This window comes from Plecotus auritus (genome assembly GCF_963455305.1).
Source record: "Plecotus auritus genome assembly, chromosome: 7".
Taxonomy (NCBI): domain Eukaryota; kingdom Metazoa; phylum Chordata; class Mammalia; order Chiroptera; family Vespertilionidae; genus Plecotus; species Plecotus auritus.
The window spans coordinates 92294822-92321611 of NC_137774.1; the positions used below are offsets into that span (position 1 = coordinate 92294822).

Sequence of the window (26790 nt, forward strand, 5' to 3'; positions counted from 1 at the left end):
ACCTCCAGCAGGTAATTTTCCCTTGTACCTGAGTGCCTCCTCCAGGTTCTCCCCGCGGGGGATGCAGGAGGTGTAAATGAGATGGTAACTGGGAAAGCCCCCACCTCTGAAGGTGGTTCTCAAATAATCCAGGTCTTTCAAGCTCAAATGCCCCAAAGGCTTGGTCCCCAAATCTCTGGGCTGCCCTCACTCTCGCAGCCTCCTTTTGGATCCAGGAGGCTCTAACACAAACACGCATATTGTTTGCTAAATTCGTCCGACTGTTCATTGACCTGGCACCTATGCAGGGCCTCCCACGCGCCAGCCTCGGGTGGCCAGGACGGTCCTCCTCGCACGCCACCGTCCCGCGTGTCCCCACACAGGCCCACACCTCCGAACACACACTAGATCCCACAGCCCCCGCGCGCCTGGGACTGGCACTCAGGCCACGCCCGCCGCCCACACAGATCCGTGGCGCAGGCCACCGGGCGCAGATCATCGCCGCCAGCCTGGAGGGGCACCCCTCGCCCCACCGCGCCCGCCGGGCGTCAATGCCTCCGCTGAGGCCCCGCCCTACCCCGCCCAGGCAGCCAATAAGCGCCGCAGCCCGAACCAGCCCCAGCCGCCGATTGGCCCGCCTGTGTGCAGTGTCCCCCGCACGTGGGGCGGGGGCGGGGGTGAATGAAGTGGAAGCGATTCCTCCGCCCCCGCGTTAACAGCCCCCCCGCCTGTCCCCCACGGGCCGACGCGGCCCGCCCCCTGGGCTCCCAGTCCAGCTCTTGCCCGCCCGCCGGCTGCGCGCTGCACCGGACCCTGGCGTCCGACTCCCCCCGGCCGGGACCCCGAGTCGCGGACCCACGATGGCCAAGCGCAGTTCGCTGTCCATCCGCATCGTGGAAGGAAAGAACCTGCCCGCCAAGGACATGTGAGTGCGGCCGGGGGTGGGAACCCCAACTTTCCGGGGAGGGGCGTTGCCCCTTATGCCTGACCTTTCTGGGGTCTACACGGCTCGCCCACAAGTTGAGCAGAGGCGAGGGTGTGGCGAGCGGGTCCACAGTGGGAGACTGGCAGGGAAATGGGGACAGTGAGAAGATTTGCTGCGAGCAGTCTTCAGGGGGTGACAGGGAAGGGCCGTGGGTTGGGGAGGGGGCGGGGTCTGTAAGGGGTCTCAGTGAACCGGGAGCGAACGGGGCAGGGGAGGGGGGGCTCTAGAGGGGAAGGGGCTTTGATAGGACAGGAGCTGGGCGTGGGGCGACATCACAGGGGAGTCATTTCGATGGACTACCAAGGTCTCCGTCAACTGCCGGGGGTGTGGCCGGAGGGGATAAAGTGCCCCCCTAGAAATGAGTTTTCCTTGGTAGTTTCTGAACACTTAGTACCTGGAAGTGTGCATCTGAAACACTCCTGGGACCCAGGGGCTGTCCTGGGGCTCCCTGCTGTGCACTTGGGATGGGAGGTACTGGCTTGAAGAGATGACAGATAGGGCAGGAGGCCAGGACCCTTGCAAGATGGAGTGGCTGGGGAGTAGCTGTTGCTTGTGCCCTATGCTTTACTGGAGCCATCACTTCTAATCTTCACAAGCACCGGCAAAGCAGTTCTCATCATAACATTCACAGATGAGGAAAGGAGACTCAGAGGCAGGAAACGCTGGCTCCAAGTGCAGAGCAAGGTCTTGGGTCTAGCGCCCCTAACAGGCACAGGCACCTAGGGCTTTCCCGGTCCCTGGCCAGATCTGAGGAGATTTCAGGAGCCCCTTGTCCTATCTTTCTCAGTAGGTTCCAGATTTGAGCTGCCCCATTTGATCCCTGGCTCTTTTGTATGCAGCCTTAGGCTGCTTCCTGTCCCCTAAGCCTCAGAGATATGAGCTGTGGAAAGCACAAAGAAATCTCTCAGATATGAACTATGGGAAGCACAAAGCTCCGGGGGCTCTGGAGGAGGGAGCAGAGGAAAGGGAGCCCCGCCGGATGCAGCATAGGGTCCAAAGTCTGCTGGGCTGGAGCCTCCCCACACCCAGGCTCTTCCTCTGGCTCCTGGATGCAGCCAGGTGGCTAGATGGGGAGGGGCAGGGGGGGCAGTACAGGAGGAAGGGGCCCGGCATCTCTCTTACATGGACAGTGGCCCATAAGAGTTTCCCAGTACACTCAGCGCCAGGAGCAGTTCCAGTTCAAGGCCTCCTGGGCCTGATGAGGCCAGGCTCAGCAGTTGCCATGGCAATGGGTGAGGGAGGGTAGTGGGGGACCATCTGAAGGTGGGTTTCTGTTTGTGGGGGGAGGTGGGGTGGGAGCTGGGATTGTGGTTTCTGGGGTGAGAAGGCAGATGATCTCTGAGAAGGGTCTCAGCCTCCAGACCCAGCCACTAAGCACCCCCCACACTGGCACCAGTAACTAGGTCAGCTTGGCCTCCTCTGGCTGGTGGCAGCTGGGAGGAGCAGCTGGGAGGAGCGGCCCCTCTGTCTGTTGCCTCCCTCCCCATCCCCGAAGCGCTTGCCTCGTGCCTGGCTCCAGGCTCTCACCAGCGCAGGGAGCCAAGGTGCCCGGTTTCCTGCACAGCCCTGCCTCTGCACAGCTGAGGGACTCTGGGCAAGGTGCCTTCATTCCCAGGGGTGGGGCCACCAAATCCTGTCGGTTCTGCCTTTGAAATCTTTTTCCTTGCCTTGCCCCCTTCCTGCCCTACTCACCTTCTTTTCTCAGCCTTTCCCATAGGGGCTGGTGTACACAATTCTAACCTGTCAACTATCTTTTAAATCCAGCTGTGACCCCCAGCCGCTCACCTTTGGGCTACTGCCCTTCACAGCCCTGCTTCAGCATGTATTTGGGGCCTTCTGCTTTCAAGCACTCCCCTTCAGAGTCCTCCAGAAAACTCCTATTCATCCTTCAGGACACCGTTCAGCTCTCTCTCTCTCCAGGGCTTTTACTGGTGCCCTTATGCAGGCTTCATCGTCCCTGTTCTGCACCCTTCAGGACTTTGCATCATCTGGAGTTAGGGCAGAGCCCTTGCTAGCAATTGCTCTTTCTTGGGTTGCATGTGTCACGTGACTGTGAGGCTAGGAACCATGACTCATTTGACCTGACATTCTGGGTAGCCTGAGGGACACCTGGTCCACAGTGGAGGGCAATAAGAGGTGTTGAGGACCTTCTCATTAGCCCTATAATATGCTCAGTTTGAAGACAGGGAAACTGAGGCTCAGGAAGTGGAAGTCATTTGCCAAGGCCACATCGGTAGGTAGAGAAGCCAAGATTCAAGCCCACTCTGCTGCTGACAGGCTGAGTCCTAGCAGGATGAACGCTGCAAGCTTGCTGTGGGGCTCAGTGGGGAGAGCCTCACAAATGCCATGCTCCAGGATGGCAGGCGTTTGGCAATCACAGGAAGCCCTCCCTGAATGCTAGAGGTAGGCATGGTGGCGAGCCTACCTCACTGTGCCTCATCAGCCTCCAGCCTGTCTCCTGAGCAGCATCCCTTCCAGCCAGGGCTTACACCTTTCTGAGGACAAGGAGCTCACCGCCTATGGTAGTGGCCCATCTTCACTGAGACAGTTCTGAGGAGGGAAGCCCTTTGGACAGAGCTGCTACCTGCCTCCCTGCCACTTCACTCATGGGTTTTTAGTTCTCTTAAGGTTACTCTCAGAGCCTGCCTGTTTCTGCCATGTTCCCTCCTTCTGTCTCCCATTCTTGGGTGCCTGGGTCAGACAGACAGGAGCTGAGTCTCATGGTGACCGGTGACCCACTGGCTCCCACGCCCAGTGACCCTGGGGACAGGCCCGGGGCTATTTCAGGGTTTGCCTTGATCCTTCCTCTTCCACAGCCTGGAAACTGCCAAGGCCCTAAATATAGAGGCCCTGCAAGTAGCCAGGCTGGGCCAGAGCCGGCAAGTGGCTTGAGGAAGGAGAAGTAGAGGAGGGGATCAGTCCAGAGGCCTCACCAGGGCAGAGGCCGGCCGCTAGGCAGGGCACAGGTCCCAACAGCTGGCCAGGGACCACAATTCCGTCCAGGTCCTTACGTCTGGCCTCAGACCCCTTGACCCAGCAACCTAGAGTCATGGTCGGCAAACTGCGGCTCGCGAGCCACATGCGGCTCTTTGGCCCCTTGAGTGTGGCTCTTCCACAAAATACCACGGCCTGGGCGAGTCTATTTTGAAGAACTGGCATTAGAAGTTTAAGTTTAAAAAATTTGGCTCTCTTGCCCTAACCCCGTGGTCGGCAAACTGCGGCTCGCGAGCCACATGCGGCTCTTTGGCCCCTTGAGTGTGGCTCTTCCACAAAATACCACGGCCTGGGCGAGTCTATTTTGAAGAAGTGGCGTTAGAAGAAGTTTAAGTTTAAAAAATTTGGCTCTCAAAAGAAATTTCAATCGTTGTACTGTTGATATTTGGCTCTGTTGACTAATGAGTTTGCCGACCACTGACCTAGAGCATCGCTGTCCCTGCACACAGGGTCTGTTCCTGCCTCTGGGTCTCTGCCCACCTCCATGGCCTTGACTACAACATGAGCCCCAAACTTCACTGTGTGCTCACAGTTCATCCATTGAGTGAGAGCTGAGCAGAGGGTAGTGCTGGGCTCACAGGGGTACACAACAGGTTCCCTGCCCCCAGAAACCCGAGGGCAGGAGGCAGAAGCAGGGAAAGAGGGACCTGAGGTGGGGGGCAGCCACAGAGAGCTAGCCCACACTGACCTGGTTTCTCCAAACTCCTTGTTCAAACACTTGTGCAGCTGCTGGGCCCTGGGACCCAGTCCAGCATCTGGGGAACACAGGGACCTATTATGTAAGGCCTGGGGTCCCTTGGCCTTGGTGTGGTGGGATGCAACCTGGGATGTTCCCAAGGGGCTGGAGGAGTGGGCTCTTAAATGCTGGGGGTAGGGGTTGCGGGTAGAGGAGCAAGGAGTCTAGGGCAGGGCTAACTTTGACCTCCATGGCCTGGCCTTCACCTGTGTCAGGGACCTGGGGCAACTACCAGGGAGCTGGGGGGAAGCTGAGTCTTGGCAGACATTTTCTGTTGGCGTCTTGAGAGCCTTTGGAGATGTTTGTGTCGAGTGGTTTCCTCAGAAAAAGAGCCTCTTTGGAGAAGGGAAGCAGGGCTTGGAATTCCCCAACCTCCAACACGAAAATACACTTCCTTTCCTTTTTAAAAAATTATTATTATTTTTAAATCCTCACCTGAGGATTTGTTTTTATTGATTTTAGAGAGAGAGGAAGGGAGAGGGAGAGAGAGAAACATTGATGTGAGAGAGAAGCATCAATCAGTTGCCTCACATACTGGCCCTGACCAGGGGATCCGACCCACAACCTGGGTTATGTGCCCTGACCAGGAACTGAACCAACGATCCTTCTATGCACAGGAAGGCGCTCTAACCAACTGAGTCACACCAGCCAGGGCTACACCTCTGTTTTATGGATGCCAGGCCTGAAGGGCATTTCTGGAGACAGTCTTCACTCCCCTTCTTGCCCAGTACCAGCCCTGGGCCTGGCTGGGGTGCCCTCAACCCCATGAATCCCCCACCAATGAGACAGGTGGGACTGGGCAGGCTCAGGTTTGCTTTCCTGACCCTTTGTTCCCAGATGGCTGGGAGCTTGAGGACAGATGGTTATATTTGTTCATTCATTCCGCAAACACTCACAGGACCCTGTCTTATGGCAAGCCTTGTCCTGGGCCCTGGGGACACAGAATGGTCCCTACCCTCAGGTCACTCAGTCAGGTGAGGGAAGCAACCGATGGGACATCACTAGCTTCCTGGGATGGAGGGAAACCTACTGAGGAGGGGCAGGCAGTGGGGTCACAGGGGAGACCTCATTCCCTGCCCCTGGGACAGAGAGGGCTCTTAGAGGGCTGAGGCTGGGAGGATGGGAGGGCAGTCAGGCAGGGGAGCAACAAGAGCAAAGGCTCAGAGGAGAGACAAGGGGGCTGCCTGTGGTGTTGAGGGGAGGGGTGTCAGGGATCTGGCCTGGGGCTGTTGTGACTTGTGACTGTTGAACCAAGGACCCTTACCCTTCAGTGCACAGGACGGCACTGGCCTGGTGCTTCTGTCTTCCCTGAAGTGGCACAGAGGTGGGGCCGAGAGCCCTGGTGCAGGTTCCTGCCTTCCCTAACCACCCCCATCCCAGACTAAGGCTGATGATACAGGTTTTGGCCCCAGCCCAGGACCCAGTGCCTCAGCCTTGACTGTCCTTTTCGGGGTCACTGAGGGCCCCTGGCAGAGGGATGGGAGCTGCCTGGGAGGCCCCGCCCGTGACCCCACCTGCAGCATCACCTGCCAGCCCCTCCACTCACCTGTTTGTCTTGCAGCAATGGCAGCAGTGACCCCTACTGCATCGTGAAGGTGGACAATGAGCCTATCATCAGGTACCACCCCCAGCCCCAGCCCCAGCACTAGCCCATTTCAGCACACATACCTCCAAGGGGTGTGGAATTGTGTGGAGATGGGCCCCACCACACCCTGACACACCTCTCCTCTTGCTAATTACTGACCTTAACACCAGCATCTGCTGCGGGCCAGGCACTTGGCCAGAGGCCCCCTCTCACCATTGTTCTGTAGTCTTCACAGCCCCCCAGGAGTGACATGATGATGATTTGTAAGATTGTCATGGGAGTGCTGTCGCCGCCATACTAAATGAGTTTAGCCCATTTAATACTTACGATGAGCTACATATGATATTAAACCCCATCTATATATATAAAAAGCCAGCAACTGTAATGACCGGTTGCTATGAGGCCCACTGTGGCCAGCGAACTGGCCCTATCAGGGGGTGGGACCGGCTGGCCAACCTCGCAGCCTGCCCCTGATCAGACTCTCCCACCAAACGCCCCTCCTTTCCCCGCCCCCCCCCCCGACCCCGACCAGCCCCGCCCCAACATGATAGGCCCACAGCCCCTCCCTATGGACGGCCCCTCCCCTGATCATCCCCCCTCCCAATAGGGGGCGGGGCCAGCCAACCACCCATAGACCCTTCCCCAGGCTGATGGCCCCCGATCGGCACCCCCCACCCCATTCGGGGGCAGAGCTGCCCAGCCTACCACCCACAGCCCCTCCCATGGCTGGCCCTGCCCCCAACCCCAATTGGAGGCGGGGCTCATGGGCCAATGGCCCGAGGCCCCTCCCCACAGCCATCCTGGCCCTGATGGTGCCCCCACTGGGGTGGGCAGGTCGGCCAACTTCCCACCATCTCCTCCTCCAGACAGGCCCAGCTCTGATCTGCCCTGATTGGGGCCAGGTTGGCGGGACCCCACCCATGCACGAATTTGTGCACTGGGCCTCTAGTGTATGGATAAAAAAACTGAGGCTCTGAGAGACTAAGTGACTTGCCTAAAATCTCATACTTGGTGGTAAAGCCAGACTGGAACCCAAGTCTGGCTCACCCCAAAGCCTGAGCTCCTTCTCCCCTCCCTGGTCCTTGCTCTGACTTGGGGACCCCTCTCCCCTAGAAAGCCCCATAGTGGTTATTCCCCAGAAAAACTGCTCCTCTCCAGGCTGAGAGTCCCCAGTCTGCACCCAAAAGGCTCAATTCCCCTGGACCTCCCTTTCCCCATGGGCTTCATGATTCTGGGCAGGGCCTTTGCTGTCCAGTCCCCTCCCTCACCAAGCCTCTGCCTCCAATTTCATGGCCAGAGCTGCTCCGCGGTTCTGTCCAGCTGAGTGCCCGTGGCTGACTACTGGCCAAGGTGCCTGACTTGTGAGACTGGGTTCATCCCCCAGCAGGCAGGGCCCATCTTTTTTCCAGACTCTCTCCCAACCACAGACAGCAAGTGAAGAGAGGGCGTGATGGCTCTGATTGTCTCAGTGACAGACAGGGAGGCGAGGTCCCAGAGTTCAGGACCCTCTCTGAGAAGTGGTTGGGTGAAGGTGGTCCCCTGAGCCTTACTTAATCTGGGTCCTTGCGGCTTCAGCTTCCCCCATGCAATCCCTGCTGAGTCCCATGTGTTGAAGGCTCTGATCTGGGGTGGGAGGTTGGCCAGAGCTGGGTGAGGCCCTGGGACCTTGGCTCCCAGGCCCCCCAGGAGGACGGTCTGACTCCAGAGTCAGCTTGGCCATCACCCTGCTTCCACCCAGCAAGTTCATTCAGCATCAGGAGCCAGGGAGTCCTGCTGTGTGACCTGAGTGCTGCCAACTGTGTTCTCAGTTTCCCCAAGTGTAAAGTGGCCTGACAGCTGCAGCCCTGTCAGGCAGAGAGGGGACATCAGGAGGGAGTGGCTGATGGTGGACAGGGGGTCTGGGATGTCATCAAACAGCAGAGCAGTTGTTTCTGGGAGTGGAAGGGGATGTGGGGAAAGGTAGGCTCAAGTCACACAGCCCCACCTTGCCTCAGCCGGGGGCCTGCAGGTGGCTGGGCAGGTCTGAGGGTCCTCTCCTTTAGGACAGCCACCGTGTGGAAAACCCTGTGCCCCTTCTGGGGTGAGGAGTATCAGGTGCACCTGCCGCCCACCTTCCATGCGGTGGCCTTCTATGTCATGGACGAGGATGCCCTCAGGTAACGTGGGCCCCACTCTTCAGCTGGGGCCTGGACCCCACCAGCTGCCCCTCTCTGGCCCATCTCACTGCGGGGACTGCTGGTCACTCTGCATCCTCTTTATAGCCTGGAGGGAAGGGATCCCAGAGGAGTCTGGAAGGGTGTGAGGTGTGTGCTGTGTGGATTCACCGTGCTTGTGCCATGTCCTATGTGTGCATGTGTGGAAATACAGGCATAGGTGCGCTGTGTGAGTGTAGGAATGTGAGGCAGGAAATGGGCACCCAGGGAGCATCTTGGCATATATGTGGGCACACGTGCAGAAATACACCATGTGCAGAAAGGTCATGGGTCCTACTCAGAGAGTCCCCTGAAGTGACTGGTGTCAACCTCCCTGTTCCTCACAGGGGCCCTAAACTGGGTGGGAGGGGGGTCCTGGGCTCCCCGCAGAGCACTGCCCAGCTCTGGCTCCCTCTCCATCCTCCAGCCGGGATGACGTTATCGGGAAGGTCTGCCTTACCAAGGACACCCTGGCTGCTCACCCTAAAGGTAAGGTCCCCAAGAGGGAGCCCACAGCCCACTCCTGCTCCCCTCCTCTGGCCTTCCTCCTCTCTCTCCTCACTGGTCTCCCCAGTCCCAGCCTTCCCCCTACTCAGAGACTTTTGCTCTAGGCTCCTTCAGGCCTGACGCTCAGGGAAAGCCATTTCTACCCTCCCCAGAAGGGCCTGTACACCCACCTCTGTGCCCTGGGCCCCATTCTGCCTCCAGGTTGGACCGCATCCCCCAGAGCAAAAGGGCTGCTAGTGATGGGATCTGAGGCCTCTGCCGGCAGCGCAAGGGGCCTCCTTAAGCTCCACTGCTGAGATGCAGGGGCCCACCCAATGCAGCTGGCTCCTCTGCACCCGCTGAGGTCCTCTCAGCCTGGCCCCAGTGCCTCTCCGTCCTAAGTCTGAGCCGTTGGCCTCGAGCTGGGCTAGGCTGGAGGCCCCCTGGATGGTTCCTAGGATGCTGACACTGCTTTGGGGGTCAGCCCTGTCGCAGCCTTGCTGTGTGCCCTGCGGCAGGTGTTGCTTCTCTGGACTGAGTCCCCATCTGCCCATGTGTGTTCAGACCGGAAGCTCTTAGATGCTTCAGCTCTGCCAGCCTGAGCCCCTGCAGCTAACTCTCAGGGGCCTCCCAGGCACACACCTGCTCCTGTCTGTGTGGCTGGGGCCGGCATGCGGAGGTGGGGGGAATCTGCTGACTCATGGAGCCTCTTGGCCCCTGCCAGGCCAGAGGCCTCTCCTGCCAGAGGCCCCAGCCAGCCCCTCGGGGTTCAGTGGCCCCAATGATGTGATTCCCTTCTGGGCCCTCCTTCCAGCATCCCTAGGCAAGAGCCATTCTCCCCCTGTTTTAAGATGGGGAAACTGAGGACATAGGGCAGTGCCATGATGACTTTGGGTCAGGGCCACCCTGACACAATAGTGAGGATACAGGGGTCACAAGCCTGAGCCTCAGTTTCCCCATCTATCACTGGGGACAACAGCCCCTGCCTCACAGGAGCTTGAGAAGATTCTGAGATTAAGGAGGGGCCACGTGGTGCCTGGAGAGTGAAGGGCGTGGGATGGAAAGAGCCAGGCCGCTGGCTCACCTGCAGCCTCACAGGTTTTAGTGGATGGGCCCACCTGACGGAGGTCGACCCTGATGAAGAGGTGCAGGGCGAGATCCACCTGAGGCTGGAGTTGGTGCCGGGGACCCGTGCCGGCCGGCTGCGCTGCTCCGTGCTGGAGGCCAGGTGAGATGTGGCGGGTGGGGAGCAGGGCGTGGGCCCCAAGAAACTAGAGAAACCCACTGTGGATTCTGGGCCTCCTCTCCCCCATCCACCTCCCGGCCCTGGGCCTCCTCCCATCAAAGCCTGCTCTCAGGCTGACAGGAGAGGTTCCCAGGATGACCCCACTCAGGAGGGTATGACTCTCAGGGGAAGAGGTGATGTTCTCATGGTGGAACTTCAGGCATCATAGACCAGCTGGGGGGTGAGGGAGTACCCTGAACCATGATCATACAGCCCCAGTGCCAAGACTGGCCTTCCCCTGGATTTAACATCAATATGAACTTGACCTGATATGTGGTGATGGGAGGGTGCTTGGTGTGGTGGTTGGTGGGTGTGTGTGTGTGAAAGAGGTTGCTGAAAATCTCCAGTGGGAAGCGGGGGATTGTCCTCAGGAGGGACAGTGACTTGGGGAAGGTGGGCCTGAGTCACCTGTGACAGGGAACTCCCCACCCTGCGTATTTTTAGCTGCAGCCTGAGTGTGAGTCACACTCCATGAGAATCACCTTCCTTTCTGGCTCCAGCCCACCTCCACCGGGTCCTTGCCTGCCTCTGGGCAGGACGGCAGCCCCGGCCTGTGGGAGCACCCTCCCCCGCCCCCCGCTGCGGAGCGGTTGGCCTCTCTGGGAGGAATCTCTCTCCTGAGAATGAGAACTGTGGCTTCCCTGGCTTTATTTTCTGTCCTGGGCTGGAATGTGGAAGAGGCACAGCCAGACGGAAAGTGATGGTGATGGACAGTCACAGTCCCACCCCTCATGCTCAGTCATTCTCTCACACAACACCCACCTCTTGCCTCACCCACTTCCTTCTTCCTCAGCCTCACGGGCACCAGGCTCTCTGTGGCACAAGTGCGCATGCACACACACACACACACACACACACACACACACACACGCTGCCCAGACTGCTGGGGACACGGTGGCTGGACCAGCCTGGCCTCCTCTTAGCATGTCCCCCGATGGGGGAGTGGTCTGTCCGGGTCTCTCTTTAGAGTGTGGGGACTCGCCCCCCTTGTCCTCAGCTCAGACCCTGCTGGCATTTGGAGACAGCACAAGAAGCTGCCTTTGCCGGAGAGGCAGAAAGAACATTTTCTTCTCTTTCTGGGCAGATTCTCAAGACCAGCCTCTGGAATTCCAGTAGATGATTCTGTTGTAGAAAGAAAAGCAGGCATGAGAGGCCTCAAACTTTAACTCTGGAAAGAGCAGGAAATAATATTTGCAGCAAAAGGAAGAGGGGTGGGCTTTGTTCTTCTACAGAGCTGCCATGCGGGGGTGCCTGGGCCAGATGTGGGCTTTGGAAGGGACCATCTGTGGAGAGAGGACGGTCGGTTGAGCTGCTTACCAAGACCCCCTCACGTGGGGGGGTGTCAGGGCAAGCCTTCTAAAAGCTCAGTTCCTCAGTCATGGGGTTTGTCCTCGTCTTTTTACTGATGAGGAAACCGCAGCTCAGAGAGGCAGCACCTGCTCAGGGCTGCCCTGGGAACAGAGGCGCGGGGACCACGGCCCGGCTGCTTCCCTACTGCCTCCCTCCTCCTTCGCCCCAGTAGGTGCAGCTGCCTAGTCAGGAGCTGTGACTCCAACCTGGGGGGTCCTGTGCGTGGTGTGGGGGCCCCTGTGGTGATCGCTGTGGGACTTAGGGTCCAGAAAAGGGAGGGATGCTGCTCACAGTCACCCAGCTGGCCAGGGCCAGGGCGAGCTCAGGCCTTCCCAACCTGGTGCGGTAACCCCACAGCTGGGGCAGCTGAGTGACAGGGCATGCTTCGCTCCCCCCCTCCCCAGGGACCTAGCCCCCAAGGACCGGAATGGTGCATCTGACCCCTTTGTCCGTGTGCGCTACAATGGCCGGACACAGGAGACCTCGGTGAGGAGGCCTGTGGGCTGGGGAGGGGGCAGGGAGGCTGAGGGCCCCACCCATGCCCCTCAGGGCCTCACCATCTCCTCACCATCACCTGGGAGGCGAGGCTTGGCTGCCCTCTTATAGAGGAGGTTCAGAAAAGCAGGGTGACCTCTCTGCGGACACATAGCGGGCCCGGCCCTTCTGGCACCAACCCCTGTGGCCTCAGCCGTGTTTCACTCCTGGCCAGGCCGGACCCAGACAAGCGGCAAAGCCAACAGCTGCCTCCAGTGCTCCTCACCTCCGGGAACCGCCAGGGGGTGGGCTCAGCCCTGCGGGGGAAGATGTGAAGACCTGGCTTTTCCGTGCAATCTAGTGCTTTTTAGTTGAGTGGCCTTGGACAAGTACCTAATTCCAGGCCTCAGTTTCCCCACTTGAGAAATGGGTGGGGACTTGGGCAGGAAGTGTTTACCTCTGCTATTGCAGGGCCTCCGCCTGGACCCTGCTGGGAAAGGGTCCCTGCAGGGAACCCAGGGGAGCTGTTTAGGGTAGCTCTGCCCTTGGCTGGGTGTGGGAAGCCCATGGAGTCAGCCCCCTACTTTCTGGGCAGATTGTGAAGAAATCATGCTACCCACGCTGGAACGAGACATTCGAGTTTGAGTTGGAGGAGGGGGCCACAGAGGCACTGTGCGTGGAGGCCTGGGACTGGGACCTTGTCAGCCGCAATGACTTCCTGGGCAAGGTGAGCACCCTGCCCCTCCAGGCTGTACCTGCCACCTTCAGCACCTGTCCTCCCAGCCACCCACCCCTCCAACCTCCCCAGAGAGGGCACTCAGGAGACCTGGGGCTCCCCAGAACCAGCAACTACCTGTCCCCAACTATCCCTGGTGCTCAGGGACCCTCCGAAAGTACAGCAGTTGGCAAGAGAGACGTGAGTGGCTCCAGTGTGGCCCCGCCCTATCTCTGCCCTGCCCCCAGGTTGTGATCAATGTCCAGAGACTGTGGGTGGCCCAGCAGGAGGAGGGCTGGTTCCAGCTGCAGCCTGACCTGTCCAAGAGGCGGAGGGAAGAGTGAGTTTCTGGAACTTGGTGGCTGGGGTGGTGGGCTCTGGGCCTGGGGGAGGCTGAGCGTGGGCTCCTGCAGGCAGGCAGGTGGGCCGGTCAGGGGTAGGTGATGCAGCCCAGGCTTCTTTCAGCTTGTACCCACCCCATCCTTCCCTCAGTCCTGGACTCCACTCAGTCCTCTGAGCTCCGAGGCAGCACAGGTCTCCTGCTTTCTGCCATCTGAAAGTTTCAGGAACAAGCCTTCAGACCCTTTCCCTTTAAGAGTTTCTCTGCAGACCTCAGACTAGAGTTCAAGCCCTCAGAGCCAGAGCTCTGACTTGCCCCAAAATTCTCTGGGCATCAGGTTGCCAGATAAAATACAAGATGTCCAGTTAGAACCAAACTTCAGATAAGCAGTGAGTAATTTTTTAGTGTAAGTATGTCCATGAAATATTTGAAACAAACTTATACTAAATTTTAAGATTTAACTGAGTGTCTTGTATTTTTATTTTGCTAAATCTGGCAGCCCTATCTAGGGAGCCCTCCGGGCTCCTTGCCCACCCCTCAACCCAGAAACGGAAGCTCAGCAGTACCCCCACCTTGGATGGTTCAGCCTTGTCTCTCTGCTGAAGGCCCCAGACCCCCATCCTCACCCTCAACAGGGCAGGGCAGAGTTACGGCTGTAACCAGCGCCCAGGCATCTCTGTCTAACGGCGCCTGCGGGGGCCGCACCGAGCAGCACAGTGTGAACTGTGCTGTGCTGCGGGCAGTGGGACCTCAGAGACTGTTAAGCTCTGCTTGGTTCCCCCAGTGTGAGGGGAGCTTGGAACTTAGATCTAATGGGGCAAGTTGCTGACCTGCGGGAGCCTCAGGGCCCTTGGCAGGTTGTGATGCAGGTTGGGGATTTGCTTCCGGTGTAAAGTGTATACATGAAGGAACTGTTCTCCAGGAGTTTACTACAGGGAGCCCAACAAGTCCTGTGGGTCAAGCCAGAGTCCACAGGAGTCTTAGAGGTGGCAGGGAGCCAGGCCTTGAGGACAGATGGAGTTCCCATGATTATAGAGGCAGGAAGGGCATTCCAAACAGAGCAAACCACTTGGGCAAAGAATGGGAGGTGGGGCAGTGCGAGGAACAAAGGTGGAGGGGTCAGTGGAGAGACTGGGAGGCTGGCCCCAAGCAGGGAAGATGGAGGCAGTGGGGAGGGGGCACGGCCCAGGGTCCCTGGTGGAGAGGTCACATGCTGTCCATTCCAGGGGCAACCTGGGCTCCTTGCAGCTGGAGGTGCGGCTGCGGGACGAGACAGTGCTGCCCTCTGGCTGCTACCAGCCCCTGGTGCAGCTGCTGTGCCGAGAGGTGAAGCTGGGCACCCAGGTGAGGGGGGTCCCCAGGGAAGGAGGGAGGGTCCAGGGATGGTAGGCCTGGCCTTCCTGTCCATCTAAACCCCCTCTGCGGAGCCAGAACCAGTTCTCAGGATGGTAGGGAACTAGCTGGTGTCCAGGGGCCCTTGCCATCTCTTGAGAAAACTCCCTCACCCTCCCTGTGGCCCTCTGAGGTCATCAGAGTGAAGGGTTTGGGTTCCCTCGTGCACCTGTAGCCCCGCCTCTCCTTGCTGCCTCCTGCAGGGCCCAGCACAGCTGATCCCACTCATCGAGGAGATGACCAGCACTGAGTGCCGCCAGGAAGTAGCCACCAACCTGCTCAAGCTCTTCCTGGGGCAGGGACTAGCCAAAGGCTTTCTGGACCTGCTCTTCCAGCTGGAGCTGAGTCGCACCAGTGAGGCCCGGGAAGGAGTGGCCTGTCTGAGGGTGCTGTGGAGAGTGGAGCAGGGAGCCAAGGACTCTGGAGATGCTGGGATGGGAGAAATCTAGGAGGTCCTCCTGTAGGAGGTAGATGGATTCGAGTAGGGGAAAAGGGTCAGGTTAGGAAGCAAGGGAAAAAGCAAAAGGCAGAGGTAAGGCAATGGGTTGAGACATGGCAAGGAGGCTCTTTACTGAAGGGCCCTCTTAGAACCCCAGGGTCCTCTTCCCCAAAGCGTGTCCCTCTCCCAGCCCTCTACCCACTGGAATTTCTAATTATAGGTGAGGCCAACACCCTGTTCCGGAGCAACTCTCTGGCCACAAAGTCCATGGAGTCTTTTCTGAAGGTGAGGTTGCATGGTATCTTGTTTTTGTTTTATAGATGAGGAGACCAAGGTTCTGAGAGGCCAAGAGACATAACTTAAATTTAAGGCTTCTGTTAGTTGTTTCTTCATTGACTCACTCATTCATTCATTCATTCATTCATTCATTCATTCATTCATTCATGTAGCAACAGTTTGAGCTGCATTCCTTATGTGCCTGGCCAGTCCTGAGTGGATACAACAGGCAGATGGTGCACAGGGTGGCTGGGAGGCCAACGGCGGGGTGATAGTCAGGAGACAGGACCAATGCTGCTCTCGGTGGCCCCCAGGTGGCTGGGATGCGGTATCTGCACAGCATCCTGGGCCCCATCATCGACAGGGTATTTGAGGAGAAGAAGTACGTGGAGCTGGACCCCAGTAAAGTGGAGGTCAAGGATGTAGGGTGAGATGGGGGGCATCCTTGTGGGGACAGGGGGTTGGAGATGGGGGTCAGCTATGTCTGCAAGTATATGTTTATCACTCTTTTTGCCTGGATCTACCTTTCGTCTACCTGCTCACCCGTGTGTTGTCTCTGTGTCCCTATCTCCGCTGATGGCCTTTCTGCGCCTGTAACTCTGGGAGTTCCTGCCTGTTATGTGTGCAGACGCTGACTGCGACCCTCTCTGACGGTCTGCATTCGGCCCACGCAGGTGCTCTGGGCTGCACCGCCCACAGACTGAGGCTGAGGTGCTGCAGCAGAGCGCACAGACACTGCGCGCCCACCTGGGGGCGCTGCTGAGTGCGCTCTGTCGCTCCGTTCGAGCCTGCCCAGCCGTGGTCCGCGCCACCTTCCGCCAGCTCTTCCTGCGCGTGCGGGAGCGCTTCCCCAGAGCCCAGCACGAGGTGCGCCCTCTGCAGGCAGGGCTGGGAGAGAGAAGAAAGCGGTAGGGAATGGGGAGCAGTGGGGCCCCAAGTCCCAGTGGAGAGCGGTGGCAGGGGTGGCAGAGTTAGTAGCCAAGGGCAGGAAGAGGGGCAGGGTCATGGGGAGAGACAGAGACAGCACGGAAGGGAAAGGGGCTATCAGGAGCTCAGGCTTGGGGGAGTCCAGCCCATGGCTCTTCCGCACCCCTCCAGAATGTGCCATTCATCGCTGTCACCAGCTTCCTGTGCCTGCGCTTCGTCTCTCCCGCCATCATGGCACCCAAGCTCTTCCACCTGCGGGAGCGACACGCAGATGCCCGCACCAGCCGCACTCTGCTGCTGCTGGCCAAGGTGAGACTGCAGGCGGGATGCCCAGCTGGGTGCTGAACAGGGGTCCTCGCCGGGACTGCACTCTTCCCAACTGGCTCCAGGGAGTCCTTGTGACGAGGCTACTGATACTCTCACGTGGCACTGCCCAGTTTACAAAGCTTTTCCACGGTTACCCAATCTCATGGATAAGGAAACAGACCTGCGAGGGGAAGGAGGTTGCCCAAGGCCACACAGCCTGTTGGTGTGAATCCTGGGCCTTTCAACCCCAGGTCTGCTTACCCTCAGGCTGTGTGTCCAGCACTGGGCTGGGGCTGGCATACCCAGTGGGGCAGAGTCTGATATAAGACATGCAAGGGAAGGGCAATAGGTTGGGCCTAGGTAGTATCAACTATCAGGTCCTAAAATGTCTCATACTTAGTGATCTGTTTACCCTTGATCCCCAGTGGGGTTGGAGTGGGCCTGTGAGCGGAGCCTATGCTGACTCTGCCTCATTTCTATTGTGAGAGTAGCACAGACTGGGGTGGGGGGGTTGTCAGTGGTTTGGGCCCCTGACCCTGCTGTCATCTCCAGGCCATCCAGAATGTGGGCAACATGGACACGCCGGCTTCCAGGGCCAAGGAGGCTTGGATGGAGCCGCTGCAGCCCACTGTGCGCCAGGGCGTGGCCCAGCTGAAGGACTTCATCACCAAGCTGGTGGACATCGAAGAGAAGGAAGGTGAGGCCCCACCCACAGTACCCTGTTTGCATTTGACCTGCCACCAGTCCTGTGGCCCATCTACCTCTGTGCCTCTGGCTGCACCCACAGCTGCTAATCATGTTTGCTCTGCCCTGTCCGGTGGCCCTGCCCCTGCCTGTGCCTCCGGAAGCTCCACCTACAGCCTGCTGTTGTTGCTATCGACCCCACTGAGCTCACTTTTTGCCCTATGTACCCTGCCTGGCAGAACTGGACCTGCAGAGGGCACTAAGTTTGCAGATGCCGCCAGTGAAGGAGGGGCCACTCTTCATCCACAGGACCAAGGGCAAGGGCCCCCTCATGTCCTCCTCTTTCAAGAAGCTCTACTTCTCCCTCACCACGGAGGCCCTCAGCTTTGCCAAGACACCTAACTCCAAGGTGGGTGAGGAGAGAGGCAGGCAGGTAGGGCTCTGAGGGGTTGTATCACCCTGGAGGCACCTGTCCCTTCTTCAGAGCCCATCCCAGGGTCCACTGGGATCAGAGAAGAAAGCCAGGCAGGACTAGCCTTCTGATGGCAGCTACAAAATCAGTTAGGACCTATGAGAGCCCAGCCGGTGTGGCATCAACCCATGAACCAAGAGGTTGCTGGTTCGATTCCCAGTCAGGGCACAGGCCCTGGTTGTGGGCTTGATCCCCAGTAGGGGGCATGCAGGAGGCAGCCGATCCATGGGGGAGATGTTTCTATCTCTCTATCCTTCTCCCTTCCCCTCTCTCTAAAATTAATAAAGACTTTTTTTTTTGGGGGGGGGGCGTGGAGAGACCCATGAGAAAGAAGCTCCTCAGTGAAGGGGGAATGGGGCAGGTAGCTGATATGGTATCCAGTTCTGGCTTCTAGGTCAGGTGCATCAGTGGGGTAGGAGGCTGCGAGGAGCATCAGTGGGAGAGCAGGGAAGCAGAGAGGGGCCAAGGGGAGTCCTGGGTTTCAACCCTGTGTACCTAGGGGGAGTGTCTCAGCCTCTTGGGGCCTTGGTGTCTTGGCTGTAATTGGAGATAGTGGTCCCTACTGAACAGGTTTTTAAGGATCAGATGAGATGGTCTTTCTCCAGGTGCAGAGCCAGGATCTGGCTCAGAGCAGGACCTAGATCCGTGGTATTGCTAAAGACACTGTCCCCTGGGCTGGCCTCCTCTGTGCACTTTTCTCCCAAGAAGGGCTTAGTGTACACTTTCTGGGGGGACCTGTTGACCCCTGCTGGGCCAACCTGACCCCCAGTCAGCCAGGCTCTGGGGATGGCCAGCCAGGGGTGCCCAACCCAGCCCTGAGCAGCCAGGGAATACTGAGGGGGTGAAGGAGCTCCCTGGGGTGACCTGTCAGCTTAGGCCTCCCACTTTCTAGCTTTTTTTGCTCTGGGCAACTTCCCAGCCCTGACTCCCCTTAACATTTTCTGTAGCCTCAGCAAGGCCTGGCTACCTGGCAGGGCCCTCCCTCATCCTACTCTGGGCCCCTTTCTGTTCCTTGCAGATGCCTTTCTGTGGGCAAATCCTGTGTATCCCCCGTGCAGTGCCACCCTCCACTACCTCCCTCCCGCCTCCTCTCTAGCAGGCCTGGGCACCACATCCTCTGGGCTGTCCCTTCTGTCCTTTCGGTGGCCCCAACCTGAGACGGCTCAGACATGCATCCCCAGGGCTCCCCACCACATCTTCCCACTCCTCCAAGGGATGGCACTGCCCCTCTCTGCTTGTCACTGAAGCCAGTGGGGTGGGGGGGAGGCGGGGGTTAGATGCCAGGCTGGGAGTGTGGGCATTACCCCAAGGACCATGGGAACTGGTCATTTGGGTGATGTGGGGCCTGGTGATTTCTGATGGGAGGGTGTTCAAGAGGCAAGGAGAGCAGGGTCTGGGACTAGTGGCGTAGACTCAGCTTGAGCAGATTTGAGCTGTCTCAGGGAGTGGACATTCTACATCCAGAGCTTTTCTCTGTCCCATTTGTATCTCATTAGATTCTGTGATGGCGGGAGGGGTGTTAGGAGGTGGAATGTGACTTTTAGAGCTTGGGAAAATAAAGGTGAGCTGGGAAATTAATAACTGCAAAGGCACATGGCCTGGTCCATGGCAGGCATTACCTTCTAGCCCCAGGGAATGCTGGGTGTCTAGAAACTTTCCAAAATTCACACCTCCCAGGACTGCAGGGAGCCTCTGAGAGTCTGGGCACTTGGGCCCCATCTGTCTGCATTCTGTCCTGGCTGAGGTCACTCACAGAGCAGGCTCCTGGAGAGAGAGGCACTCTGGGTCCCCCTCCAACCCCTGGTGCTGCAAAAGGGGAAACTGAGGCCCAAGGATAGGAACTGGAATGGCCTCAGCTAAGACCCTGAGCCTCCCTTCCTCTCCCCTTCCCAGAAAAGTGCCCTGATCAAGCTAGCCAACATCCGGGCAGCAGAAAAGGTGGAGGAGAAGAGCTTTGGCAGCTCACACGTCATGCAGGTCATCTACACGGACGACACAGGCAGGTCTCAGACCGCCTACCTACAATGCAAGGTGTGGCCACTGGGTGGGGGCAGCCTGGGGGAGGGGTGCTGTGCGTGGCCCCTGGGTGGGCTGGAATGAATGAATCTCCCAGCCACACCAGGCACAGCAAGGTATGTGAGATGTGATGTGAGTGCAGTGTGTGTCTCTCCGTGGGCCTGCCTAGGCACCCCCATGTAGGTCCGGCTGCACATGGCACACATCTGTGGGAAACCATACTTCCAAGTATCTGAGTTGGTTGGTGCCTCTGTGTTTCTGTGTACATGCATATTGACACATAACAATCATGCTTATGCATGTGTGTGGCTCTGGGTGCATGCTCTCACATCCCCTTCTCTGTTCATGTGTTTTCTGTTCATGGATTAACTCATTCATTCATTTTAACAATACTTATTGAGCACCTGCTAGGTTCCAGGCACTGTTCTAGGTGGTGGGCATAGGGCAGCAGACAAAACAGAGCCCTTGCCCTAATGGACCTTATATTCCAGGGAAGAAGATGGGCTGATAAATAATAAATATTTACAATGGCAAATAGTGCCTTGAAGGGAACCAATGGAGACTAAGAGAGATAGGGAAGGGTCAAGTGGGGTGCAGCAGGAAGGGGTGCTGTTCATAAAGGGTGGTCAGGAGGGCCTCTGATTGGCATCTGAGAAGGGACAAGTGAAGGGTGGAGCATCAGGGGAAGAACACATGGAGGAAGCTGGAGGGGGCCTGGCTTTCCCAGGGAGTGACAGTCCTGCCAGGTGTTAGGTGGTCACAGACCTGTCTCATAGGCCCTGCCCATTACAGGCTCCCTGTTGGGTCAGAGTGCAGAGCCACAGGGAAAACGTGGTGACAACAGGGCCACCGCATATGGTTGGCAGGTTGTGGACTACCCAAGTGCATGGCCATGGGGCAGTGGCAGCTGAAATCCAGCCCATGCTCTGTTCATCAAGCCAGGAGCTCGGCCGTGGGCTGGGCCCACTGGGAGAGGGCAGTCTTTCCTCATTCACTCAAAGCTGCAGCGGGGAGGGCTTCCTGGAGGGGGTGACCTCTGATCAGCCCTATTCCCCCCACCTCTGGTCCCTGCAGTGTGTGAATGAGCTGAACCAGTGGCTGTCTGCACTGCGGAAGGTGAGCATCAACAACACTGGCCTGCTGGGCTCCTACCACCCTGGAGTCTTCCGCGGGGACAAGTGGAGCTGCTGCCACCAGAAGGACAAGACAGGTGGGAGTGAAGGCCTGGGCGTTCTGTCCACAGCGGGCAGCCTGACACTGGAGCTGGTGGTGGGGACCCTGGGCACTGGGCACTAGAGGGATGGCACAGAGGAGCTTCTACTGAATTGTGATGACGGAAACAGTGTGTATCTGTACCTCAAGCACAAGTGTATTGAGCACTTGAACTGTGGTTAGTGCAGCCAATGAATTGAATTTTAAGAACTTTTAAATTTTATTTCTTTTTAATTAAATTTAAACAGCTTTACTTTAGTGTGGCTAGAGGCCTTTGCAACCTGACCCACCTGCACAAGCCCAGTCCTGGATTTGAGGTTGAACAGGGGGTGGAAACTGGCAGCTCTTGGCAAGGGTGTCTCTTGCTGGTTGGCTTTACCTGCAGCCTCTGACTATACCTATCCCAGGGATAACCCTGGTCGTTGGGAAGTGGGGCTCCCCAGGGCACTATGAGGCAGAGCCCGGAAGCCCCATTTTATGGAAGAGGAAACCGAGGTGTAGTGAGGGCAGGTGCCTCTACCAAGGTGGTTAGGCCAGCAAGTGGTCGGCAGCTCATTCCAAGGCACAAACCCCCTGCTGGTTCCCTGACCATGATATTACCTTCCAGATGCTCTCTGCTTGCTTCCAGGCAGGCGCTTCTAGAAAGTGGTCCAGCTCCCTAAGTGGTATCCTGGGCAACTCCCATGCTCTGCAGTCAGGCACCCCATGGCTCAGGAGTGAACCGGAGAGAGGAGCTACTGCCCTGGGAGTGTGGGGAGCCATGGGGAGGCACTGGGCCAGACTTTCCAGACTGTGCTCCCAGCCCGGCCTGCACTGGGGCCCCCTGAGACCGTCCCTCTCCCTCTCTAGGCCTAGTGTTCCCATCTGAACTGCCAGGAAGTTGGACAGGAGCTCTCACAATGCCTGCCTGAAACTCTACCTTCTCTCCTCCCCCAGGTCTGGGCTGTGATAAGACCCGGTCACGGGTGACCCTGCAGGAATGGAATGACCCTCTTGACCATGACCTGGAGGCCCAACTCATCTACCGGCACCTGCTGGGCATGGAGGCTGCACTGCGGTGAGGCAGCCTGTGCAGGGGCAGTCAGCCCCAAATAGGATAGCTCGTGCCACCCCGAAGTTTGCCGGGGGGGTGGGGGGGCGGGCAGAGCTGGGGTTCAGATTTAGGACTGCTCCACGGTGGCTGGTCACCTCCCTTCTAATCATGCTAGCACCTTTTGGCTTTGGCAGCCACACCTGGGGAGGGGCCCCTGCCCTGGGTCTCTACAACATGAGGCCAGCTCACGTTAGGATGAGGGCACCAAGGGCAGGCTGACCAGAATCCCCATCTGTCCAGCCTTCTCGTGCTGCACAGCATTGTCCTCACCCAGCTCCCCGAGTTCCGTGGCCATCTCGGTTAATTCAGTGGTTCTCCACCCTGGCTACAGTGTAGAAAAAACAGGATGCTTTTCAAAAACAACTTGAAAACAGGATGCTCTGGCCCTACCCCATGACTCAGACTCTCTGGGGGTCCAGCATGGGGCTATTTTAAAGAGGTGCAGTGCTTCCTGGTATCACTGCTTCCCTGGGCAGGTTTATCCCCTGCACTCCTGCACCTGGGCCTGGAGGGGGGTGGCTGTCCATGTTCCTCATCTACTCTTCCAGGATTTACCTCTTCAAAATCCTTCAAAGCCCATGCTGTCAGACTAGACCCACTCTCTTCCCTGTGAGTGGGAAGCCACCTCCTTTCTGAGCCGGCTTTCTCTCCACCCCTGTTCTGGCCCCCTTGCTCCCCGACTTCATGCTCCACCCAGACCTCGCAGCCACCACCCTGTCGCTCTGTTCCTGAGCTCCACACTCCAGAGACCTAACTCTTTCACCCACCTGGACCCTCACTCCTGTGACTACACCCTACAACCTCTCATCCCGCCTCCTCCTCCTTAGCATCACATCATCATTGTCTAGGCTCCACTTGAATTTCACTTTATGTCTAAACACATTTAATATTCACAGCCCCTGACCTAACCACCTGCTATATTAGTTTCCTGTGGCTGCTATAACAAATTACCACACACTTGGTGGCTTAAAACAACTCAGATTAGTCTCTTACAGTTCTAGAGATCAGAAGTCAGAAATCAGTCTCAATGGCTAACAGCCAAAGGGGCTCTGGCCCCTTCCTCCATCATCTAAGTGCATCATTCTAGAGACTCTGCTTCCATCATTACATCGCCACCTTCCTCCTTTGACCTTCTTGCCTCCCTCTGATTACAGTGGGCCCACTTTCCTCACTTTCCTTCACTTCTCCCAGCCCCACCCCCAGCCCTTCAGCAAGCCCAGCCCCTTGTCTTTACTTTCAGAATAAGGCCAGGTCCGCCCCTTCTTGCGTCTACACTGTGACTCTCCCTGTCCGAGCTTCGCACATCTTCCATTGTAGGGATGGCATAGGAGCCTCCTAACTGGCCATTCTGCCTTTGCTCCTGCCTTGCTAGGATCTCTTCTCCACACGGCCCCCAGAGTGATCTTCTGAAACATAAAACAGATCACACTGCTCCCCCGCTTAAAACCCCCACTGGCTTTCTACATCCTTAAAATCCAGTCTTTGTCCTGGCTGCAGTGCCCATGTGCCCTGGCTGACCTGCTTCTAAGCCTCATCCATCATCAGGCCCTCTGTGCTAAGCTTGCTGACGCTGTCCTTGCCATCTTGCTGGCTCTGGGCCTCTCCACCACAGGACCTTTGCACTTGCTGTGTCCTTTGCCTGAAGGCTCTTCCCCAGGTATTCACATGGCTTATTCCCTCACCTGATTCGGGCCTCTGCTCATATGCCACCTGTCAGAGATGCCTTCCCTGACCACTGTTACTCTAGAACAGGGGTCCTCAAACTTTTTAAACGGGGGGCCAATTCACTGTCCCTCAGACCGTTGGAGGGCCGGACTATAGTTTAAAAAAACAACTATGAACAAATTCCTATGCGCACTGTGGGCCCGGGACGAGTCAGCTGCTAAGCAGTCCAGGCAGCAGCACCCGGCGGGCCGCATGTGGCCCGCGGGCCGTAGTTTGAGGACCCCTGCTCTAGAACATTATGGAACTCATCAGTATCTGTTGTTTACTCATGTCCTGCCTGTCGCAGTTACACTGAGCTTGCTGAGGGCAGGCCTGTGGCATTCACTGCTCTAATGCCAATGCTGAGAACAGTGCCTTTCGCGTTTCAGCCCCACCATAAACGTGAATAAGAACACGAGAGGAGGAGCGAGGGAATGACGGTTGAGCTGGTCTGTGAGGCTTGAAGGATCTCGCAGAGAGTGAAGCAGGGAAGGGCATTCTGGTCAGTGGGGGCAACATGGGCAAAGGCCAAGGTGACTGCCCTGAGAGAAGCAGGAAAGCAGGTGTCTGAGGAGGAGGAAGAGTCTGTTAGACCTTGGCAGAGGGAAACATCTCTCCCAAAATAGATCGGGGAGACCGTCATAAGGGCTGAGCCAGAAGAATTCCTAAATAAGGAACTTCCAAGTATGGGGTCCATGTAGCCGCTCGCCCTCCCTCCACCTAGGCACACAGAGGATCAGACCTGACAGCACTGGGGACAACCGGTTAGGAGCTATGCTTAAAAGTCACGGTCTCCATGCCAGTTAACTCATTCCATGGCCAGTTAATACTGGAGGAATTTCAGGCGCCAACTGGCTCTTTTCCCAAGGGCCCTCCCAATCAGGAGCGACGTGGTCGAACTTGGTTTCCAAAGTGCCTTCTGCCGAGGCGCAGGGGGAGGGTGGGGAGAACCAGAGGGGGAGGCTGGAAGAGGGAAGGCAGGAGGTGACCAGGGGCCAAGACCTGGGCCCAGGTTTCTTCCCCTTAGGTTGAACGAGTCAGCCCCTGTGGCTCAGGAGGCCTAACCTGGGTCACCCCGCCTTCCCAGCAAGGGCAACAAGAGCCCTCTCTGTCCTCCCACAGGGAGAAGCACCGGGAGCTGAGTGCAGGCACAGGGGCAGGCTCCACACACACGGGCCCTGGTGAAGGTAGGTCCTTTCCATCTGGACTCTCTTGGTGGTTTGAGCCCCATTCAGGGATGTTGTAAGTGGGGCTCCTGAGGCCCACTTCCAGGGGCCCTCTGACCCTTGAGACAAGCACTGGGAGGCGAGGCCCAGCCTGCTCTGCCCTCACACTGCACCTGCCTTCAGCACCAGAGGACCTACTGGCCCAGCTGCTGCAGGTGCTGCAGGACCTCAGGGAGGCGCACAGCTGCAGCCCCACCAGCTCCCCGCCCTCAGAGCCCAACTGCCTCCTGGAGCTGCAGACGTGAGGCCTGGCCTGCATTCCCTCACCGAGCCCCCTGCCGGTGCCTGGACACTCCTGGTGCACTCTCTGCCCTTCACCTCAGGCCCTCTCCTTGGGGTGCAGGGCCTGGGTCTCTCCTGGGCTGGGTGAGCTTGGTAGCCAGGGACCAGAGGATCCAGAAGTCCAAAGCTGACGGCTTTGGCCCCTCATCACCCACATGAAGTCTCTAGGGGAACCGGGGGCTCCTGCTCCTCGGAGAGGCCTGGCTACTTCCTGCAGTCCCTGCAGCTGTCACCGCCACTAGCCCAGACTCTCCAGGGACCTCCACTCCTGCCCAGGGCAGACCCAGCCAGGAACTACTCCCGAGATGGTCCACACCCAAGTGGACTGGCACTTCCTTACGCAGAGAGGTGGGAGGGAACACCGAACCCAGGAGCGCGGGCCTTGACCTCAGCACCCACTTGGCTCTTGGCCATCACTCCACCTGCTCTCCTCACAGCCGCTGGCCGCGCCCCTGGGAGAGCATCGCAGTGCTCTATCGCCAACAATAAACCTGCTGAAACTGTGGCTCTGGGGTCTCATGTGGGGGCCAGAGGAAGGAGTGGGCCTGGGGATCCAAATAGCTGCTGGGGTGCTTGGGGGGGGGGGTGGTGGTGGTCAAGGACTGGAGCCCCAATAGCCTCTGCCGCCACATCCCTTCTTTTTTGCTTCCCTCCCTCCCAGGGGGCTCCTTTGTTCTCCAGCTGCTGTACCCCCATGCCCCTGGGTTCCACGCCTCCATCCCCCACACGCCACATAGCCTGCCCTGGCTCGCCCGCTGTCCTCTCCCTGCAGCCCCAACAGGCTCCAAGTGTCCTGAAGACTCATAATGCCGACTCACGTGGCCTGGCCCTGCCAGCGTTCCTTCAGCCAACCCTTTCTTCAAAGCAAGGCTCCCTCTAGTCATCACCTCCCTGCCCTCATCCCGACCCCTCTCTAGGTACACAGTAACCTCCAACATAATTAACAAGATGGGGAAGGGGCAGGAGCTTCCAATACATTCTCTCAATCTCTTATCCAACCAAGCTCGGAGCCTTGCCTGTGGGTCCTAGGCTAGGGCAGTCCGCAGCTGACCAGCAGGTCCCAGGACAGGGCCATCCAGGCAGGCTGCATACTGGGTTCTTTGAGGGGTGATAGAGGAAGCAAAGGGGAAATGAAGGAACAGGGGCTGCCTCCTCCCCTCTGCCCTGTGGCTTTTGGGGCCATGTTGACCTTTTTTCCTGGCCACAGCCTTGATGGGGACAGTGGACCCTCCAAGAAGCCCACCAGCCCACCCCCTTGGATGTTCATTGCCTCTTGGTTGCAATGCTACCTCATGAGCCTCTTTGCAGGGCTAGGTGACCCTTCTCCCTTCCTGGCTCAAGGCGTGGGTCCAGGGGTGGCTGAGCTTGCTCTGCCCCTACCCCATCATGAACACCTGGTTCTCTGGCTACTTCCTTAGTGCCTCACACAAATCCTTATGCCTGTTGGATTTTCTTTGGTTTCAAGGACCTCGTGGTCAGGAAATATGGACCTCAGGTTTCCTAAGCCCTAGGGCAGGGAATGAAGGGGAGAGGTGTGCACTGGTTGGGGCTGCAACAAGTAGAATTCTGGATTTTAAATGCACACATACAGCCAGCTCCCGGCAACACCCACCACCCTCTCTTTTAGTGGATCCTGGTAT

At 58.0% G+C, this 26790-nt stretch overlaps 1 protein-coding gene across 1 annotated transcript; it reads left to right on the forward strand.

Moving 5' to 3' along the window:
- The first annotated feature begins 652 nt into the window (after positions 1-652).
- Positions 653-25655, forward strand: RASA4B (RAS p21 protein activator 4B). Its single transcript, XM_080677167.1, has 21 exons — positions 653-904; positions 6256-6312; positions 8322-8435; positions 8899-8960; positions 10056-10185; positions 11997-12078; positions 12662-12793; positions 13030-13121; positions 14348-14465; positions 14717-14867; positions 15173-15237; positions 15543-15655; positions 15903-16095; positions 16327-16464; positions 17014-17158; positions 17385-17554; positions 19511-19648; positions 20708-20843; positions 21782-21902; positions 24765-24829; positions 24992-25655. Exons 1-21 carry the CDS (start codon positions 840-842, stop codon positions 25111-25113), a joined length of 2409 nt encoding a protein of 802 aa, XP_080533293.1. The 5' UTR covers positions 653-839; the 3' UTR covers positions 25114-25655.
- The last annotated feature ends 1135 nt before the right edge of the window (positions 25656-26790 follow it).